Below are 7,632 nucleotides of genomic sequence, written 5' to 3'. Positions count from 1 at the left end.
ATTAAAAGAAATATTCGTATATAGAATTTATATATTCATATTATATAACAGAAACAATGCAAAAAAGAAAAAAAAAAAAAAAAAAAAATTTAAAAGAAATATTCATTAAACTTTTTATTTTTTATATGTGTAAGAGATAATATATTATTTATTTTTTATTTTCTTCATATTCAATGACATCCCAAAAATTCCGATGCAATTTTTCCCATGTTTTCATGTCATAATACTTTGGATTGGTACTTCTACAAAAAGGAATGGTTTACAAAAGGAAAATAAAAAAAATAAAAAAATATATATATACATATATATATATATATATATATATATATATATACAATATAATATAATAATACATATATTTCTTTTCACAAAGATTTTATTATTTATTACTTCCAAGTATAAAGGGCTCTTTCGAGCCACATCAAATTAGATGTGCTCACATTTTTAAAATTTTCATTTTCTATAAAAGTATTAACAGTTAATAAATGATTGTAATCTTGGTTGTTAATAAGTCCACCGAATTTTACAATGTTATCCATAAAATCGCTTCGTTTAATGTCATCTGATAATAAGCCTATATTGAACGTGAAACCTAAAAAGAAGATAATATAAAATGATATAAATATGAAATAATATATCACTCATGTATTTATTAATATAAATAAATCTATCCATTTCTATATATATATATATATATATATATATATATATATATATATACATATTGATTTATTTATTTATATGTACCCTTTAAAACTTGTTTTCGATATTGAGTCAATATAGTACGCACAACAGGATATCTTAAAAAATAGTTATATATTTGATCATCTCTATTTTCGTCATTTGTTTCTTTTTGTTTAAATTGTTCTAACATTATGTAAAAAATATCATGTATTTCATTTAATAATGACATTAAATAATATAATTGTTTATCATTATCTTTGAAATTGAATTCTGTTAAATTTTTTGGAATAAAGAAAGATTCATAATATTCATTGTTTTGTTTTACTTCATTATTATTTGTTGAAGTATTATTATTCACTTCGTTCATATGTTTTGAACATTTGGATATTTTAACATTTGAATTTTTATTAATTTTTTTTACAATTTTTTTTTTAACTTTCATTCGATATTTTTTAAAATCATTACGAGGATTATCATTTTTATCAGAATTTTTTTTATAGGTATTTTTATTCTTTTTATTATTTTCAAAACCTTGTTTATTTTTTTCATCTTTTATATATATACGTTCTTCATTCTTTTGATGTTTGACATTTGAATATTTACCATCCATATGATCATCCATATATGTATAATCTTCATCATTTTCATCATTTTCATCATCTTTCAAATTTACAAATTCACCCTCAAAATCATCATCTAAAAACATATGTATTTCATCTTCTTGATCTTTTAGATTTACAAATTCTCCTTCAAAATCATCTTCATCAGATACATCTTCATCACTTAGAGCATCTTCATTTGTTACCTCACATTTTGAACTTTCTACATTTTCCTCTTCAATCACTTGAGAGGACTCTTGACTTTTCATTGTATGGTTTTCGTTTTTTTCAAAGTAGTTAGATAAGAAATCTAGAACATACTTTTCATATCTTCTGAAATTTTCTTCAGATATAAATTTTAAAATAATTTCATCTTCATGTGTTATATTTCTATGAACCGATTTTTTTAACAAAGGAATTGGTTGCACATAATTTTTGGTATCATTTCTTAAAAATGGTGTATTTATATCACTATTCTTTATTTGATTATTTTTTTTACATTTTTTTTTCTTCTTTTTTTTATTAATTGATTTATTTACATCTAATAAGTTGGTATTATTTTTTAACACATTTTCATTTGTTTCTTTTTCCTTTTCAAAAGATATTTTATTTTCTTCATACGTAAAATTAAGATTATTATTTTCAATAATTCCACTTTCTACTGTTTGAAGAATTATATTTTCATCATAAATTATATTATCTTCATCATATGATAATGATTGTAATGGTTCTATTTCTTTTCTTAAGGTTTTATCCTTATTATCATATATATCATTTTGTTTATCTAAATAATTACTGTTATCTTCTAAAATATTTTCTTTGTCATAATTATATGATTCATCAAATAATTCTATCAAATCATTTCTTGTATCTAAATGGTATGTATTGTTATAACTATTAATAATAATATTATTATTATTATTATTATTATTAATATTATACATATCAATTATATCATCTCCCTCGTCATCCTCCAAATTTAGATCACTCTCATTATCCGTTTCAAATTCTTTATCCAAATCTATAAAATTGTTATCATTAATTTCCACAAATTCATTATTAATATTTAAGGAATTGTTCCTATTTAATGATGTTTCATGCTCATTTTTATTTTTTATTTGTAATGGTTCAATAAATGTATTTGTTTTCATACTTGGTAATAATTCATTTTTCTCCACTTCATTATTTTCAGTAGTACAATATACATCTTCCTTTATTTGTGCGTCATAATTATTACTGTTATGTGTTGTCTCCACATTGGAGAAATGGACCTGATTTTTCATATTATATAACATGATATTATTTTTACAATATTTTAAAAATTCTTCATGTTCACTACATTTGAAATTAATAAAACGATATATATTTGATGTGAAATTTAAATAGGACTGAGCAAAAGTAAAAAATTTAGTTAAGAAATATGGAGCTCTCTTAATATCTTCAAAAAAGTTAATATCAGGAAAATAATTATATCCATGTACTTTTATACAAGAACTATTTTCTTTCCATATATAATCACTATCATCTATACATATAGATACACTACGATATGTAGGTAATATTTTATTTAAATGTTTCAAGCTATTTAAACAATCCTTCCTAGAAAATACTCTATTTCCAAAAAATTTCCTAAGGGGATCTAATAAAAATAAACATGATTTTGCATGTTCTAATGTCCCCATAGTATATAAATATATTTCATATTTTTCACTCATTGTTCTTAAAAATTCAATTACTCCTGGTCTTAGTTTATAGTAAATAATATAAGCGCCTTTTTGATATTTTACATTTGTTTTTAGAATACTAGATTCTAATTTTTCAATTTTCCTTTTAATCTGATTGTCATTAAAATCTTCATAGTGTATATATTTCCCTTTATGTTTTAATAAATTTATGGTATTTACCTTTTCCAAAAATTCACAATAATTTTGATATGACGCTTTTATATCTTCAATTTTGGGGTACATTTCGATTGAGTTTTTATTTTTACAAAAGTGAGGATATATTATGTCTTCATTGATTAGGGCATCATCCTCTTTATTACTATTATTATTATTATAATTGTTATTATTATTATTGTAATTATTATTATAATTGTTATTATTATTATTGTTATTATTATTATTATAATTATTATTATTATAATTATTATTATTATTATTCACATTTATATTTATATTTATATTTTGCATATCATTTCTATCCATATAATTTTGTGTATTCTCCTGTTCAATCTTATTTTTATTATTCATAGACAAAATTTTATCATTATTCAATTTACATACAAGGGGAGAAGCTTTCTTATTTTTTGTGTTCGATTTTATATCATCCGAATGACTGGCATTAGATACTACTTGTGCATTTAATTCTTCTATATAATTTATTTCATTTTCTAAAATACCATTATTAATATCGGTGGTAATATTTATTATATCATTATTCACATTAACAGATAATAATGAAAATGATGCATGTAAAAGTGTATTATCTAAATCTAGAACTAAGCAGAGTTTTTTTTTATTTATAATGGTTCTCATTCTTTCTTTTTCTAAATCAATGGCTTTATCAGTATTTATATATAATTCATTTTGTCCAGGTAAAAAACTAGGAGTAACAAAATATTTTTGTTCTTCACTTTTATTAATTTCTTCTTGATTTAAAAGACAATTTGTACAAATTCCCGAGAATATTATTTCATGATTACATTTGACATCTATAACTTCACATAATAATTCATTTTCATTATTAATATATATATATTCTTGATTATCATCATTTTTTAAAATATTTATTTTCCCATTATTATTACTTCTTAAAACAATAGGATTATTTTTTATTTCACAATTTTTTCTATTATTTAAAATAAAATTTATTACATTTTTCTTTTCATTATATTTTGAATCCATACTAATTACATTTGTATCATCTTTTTTTTTCAAGTTATTATTTTTAAGATCACTCTGCACAACATTATCATTAATAATGCTTTTGTTATTATCATCATTTGTAGTTATATTTTTATCCTTTATAAAATCATTATTATTCTCATTATGATTATTATTATCTGGAGAAGAATTACTTTTTTCCGTTTTATTAGAGTCGTCATGTAAATTATTTATATTTTGATTAAAAGTAGTTGAACTAATATCCTTTACAATATGTTCATCTTTTAAACATGTCTCTTTATTATTTACTTCATTGTAATTATCTTGTTTAAATATTATATCATTTCCTTTTTTATTCTCAATATTATTATTATTATTATTATTATCACCATTATTCTTGTTATTATGATTTTCGTCTTTAATGTATTCTTCCTTAATAGAAGGTTCCACCTCCTGATTCTCCTCTCCCGTGAATACTTCTTTATTCTCTTCAATTATAAAAGCTATAATCTGATTAGAACTAACCATTGAATTATTATCCACAGTCCATTTTAATTTACAAGGTAGTCTTATACCTTTCGGTAAATATATATTTTTCATATCCATAATTAAAAGAAAAAGAATAATTTCATACAATATCTTAAATTTATTAACAAAAATAAATATATAAACGAGATAAGGTAAAACAAAAAAAAAAAAGGAAAAAAAAAAATATATATATATATCAACTTATTAAATGTTAAGAATCATATTTAAATCACAATTTAATAATATTAAAAAAGAAAAAAAAAAAAAAAAAAAAAAGAGGAGAAAAAATTAACAAAGGGTTGACACAAATGAAAAAGGTTAAGAAGGACGAAGGAAAGAAAAAGCAGGAAATTAAAAAGATATAATTAACATAAAAGCTGTTACATAATGAAAAATGAAAAATGAAAAATGAAAAATGAAAAATGAAAAATAAAAAATATTGAACAAATATATATATATATATATATATATATATTTTATTATAATTGAAAAGTGTAAAATATTGATGTATGTTTTGTGTATAAATTGTATTTATTTTATAATGTATAAATGTTCCAAAAAAAAAAAATTAGTAATATAAAATAAAATCAAATAATTAGGTTTCACATAGTTATTTTGTAAAATATATTATGCTTCACAAAATTTTCAAAATATTAAAAATATATATATATATATATATTATTTTTGTACATTAATTTGTTTGTCAAATCTTGTACAAAAATTAATAATATTCCAAGTATACATTAAAAATAAAATATATATTTTAAAACAATATAATATATATTATTATATATATATACAAATAATTTATTTATTTAATTATTTATTTATTCTTTATATTATGATATCAAAATAATGTGTAAAATTTTCTTCTGTTTCTTTTAATATTTTCCTGTTTGCATAATATTTAATATTTGTTATTGTATTTTCGTAATTTTTGAAGTGTTCTGTTATGCTATTTTGTACTATATATATATATATATATATATATAATATATATGTGTATATTTTTTTTTTTTTACGACATTATGGTTTTATAAAATATTTTATTTTTTAATTATATCTAATTTGGTTTATCATTCAAATATATATCTGTTTTTAATATAATAAAGTGAAAATTTTTATAAGTGTGTTTATGAAACATTAGTGCAATTTTAATCCATTCTACTTACGAGTTTTTTTTTTTTTTTTGATTATATCGAAGGAGATATTTATTATTTATTATTTATTATAATTTATATATATATATATATATATATATATATATATAATATTTGCTGGATCCACATCTAATAATATATAAAGATTTAAATAGAAAAAAAATAAACCAAATACTTCAAAAAAAGTTTATTCAAGTGCCTCTCATTTCCTTTGGCGTATGACTTTGTTAGATTTATATAATATTTTTTTGTAACATACATAAATTAGGAATTCATTTTATTAATATTATAAACTAGACATACATATATTAAAAATATATAATAAAAATACACATGTAAAAGAAATATATATATATATATATATACAGGAATAAATAAAAAGTCATATTTATACCTATATAATAATATCTTTATATTTATACAATAATATATCTATATATTGCTTCCTCATCATTAATATGAAATATTTACATATAAAATTAAAAAGGTCACAAATTAATGCAACGACAAAAAATATATGTATATATATATATATATATATATATATGTATTTATTTATTTTATTCTTTTTTGTAATAATATTTATTTATATTTAATATGTATAATAATATATACTAAAGTATGGTTGATATTTTCTGAATAACATACTCTTTTATTTATATAATATAATAAAAATAAATTTTCAAAAATTCAAACGTTATTATTATATAATTTAAAATATAGAATATAATAAAATATCGGTCTGGTTTTTTTTTTTTTTTTTTTTTTTTTTTTTCTATGGTTATATAAAGAAAGAACTAATTTATATAGAAAAACATTAAAAATAGATGGTGGTTTAATATATAAATATATAATATTAGTAGAAATATATATAATAAAATTTATTTATTTATTTTACCCATGTACAGGATGTATTTATTATATACTTTTTTCTTCTCTTTTTGATGATAAAAAAAAATATTAATTTATTATATGTACATTATTAAAAAAAATATATAGAAATACTTTTGTTATAATATAAATTAATACATGTATATATAATGTATACCATAAAAAAATAATATTATTATATATTATATATATATAAATAATATATAAAGCATAAGGGCACAATAGAAATATAATATAATATATAATAATGATTTATTTATTTATTTTTTTTATGTATGCATATTCTTTTTTCTCTCATTGTTAGATTATATTATATATATTACATATATATAATTATAAGATTTGAATTATGATACATTCAATTTTTTTCATGCCTTCATTTTTAAATAAATACAATTTTTATAAATGTTCTTGTTAATATTATGATAATATATAATAAATACATTTATTATATAGTCATCACCTTCACCTAAATATTAGTAGAAATACAATATTAGATGAGAATTTTCTTATTTTATTTAATTTTTTTTATATATTTTTCAAATTGAATAGATAAAAATTTGAATAAGATATAAAAAAATAAAATAAAATAAAATAATAAATAAAAGAAAAAAACAGTTATAAGTAAATATATATATATATATATATATATATATATAATACAATATTTTATATATACATAATAATATAATAGAAAAAATATTTCTTTTATATAAATATGTTAATTATGTAGAAATCCTTCTTTTGCAGATTTAATGATCCCATTTATTAAAAAAAAAATATATATAAAAATATAATCACCTATCAATATATATATTCTTACTTCATATATATTTATATTTATATATATATATATTTTTTTTTTTTTTTTTTTTTTTTTTTTTT

General features: G+C 18.2%; 1 protein-coding gene across 1 annotated transcript; it reads right to left on the bottom strand.

Moving 5' to 3' along the window:
• Positions 1-148: 148 nt before the first annotated feature.
• Positions 149-4,774, bottom strand: PRSY57_1012100 (NLI interacting factor-like phosphatase, putative; the record flags this gene model as incomplete). Its single annotated transcript, XM_012907710.2, has 3 exons — positions 149-242; positions 391-592; positions 748-4,774. The coding sequence occupies 3 exons, from the start codon at positions 4,772-4,774 to the stop codon at positions 149-151; spliced, it is 4,323 nt and encodes a 1,440-aa protein (XP_012763164.2).
• Between the last annotated feature and the right edge of the window lie 2,858 nt (positions 4,775-7,632).

This window comes from Plasmodium reichenowi, chromosome 10 (assembly GCF_001601855.1).
Source record: "Plasmodium reichenowi strain SY57 chromosome 10, whole genome shotgun sequence".
NCBI lineage: Eukaryota > Apicomplexa > Aconoidasida > Haemosporida > Plasmodiidae > Plasmodium > Plasmodium reichenowi.
This window is presented reverse-complemented; position numbering and strand designations above follow the sequence as displayed.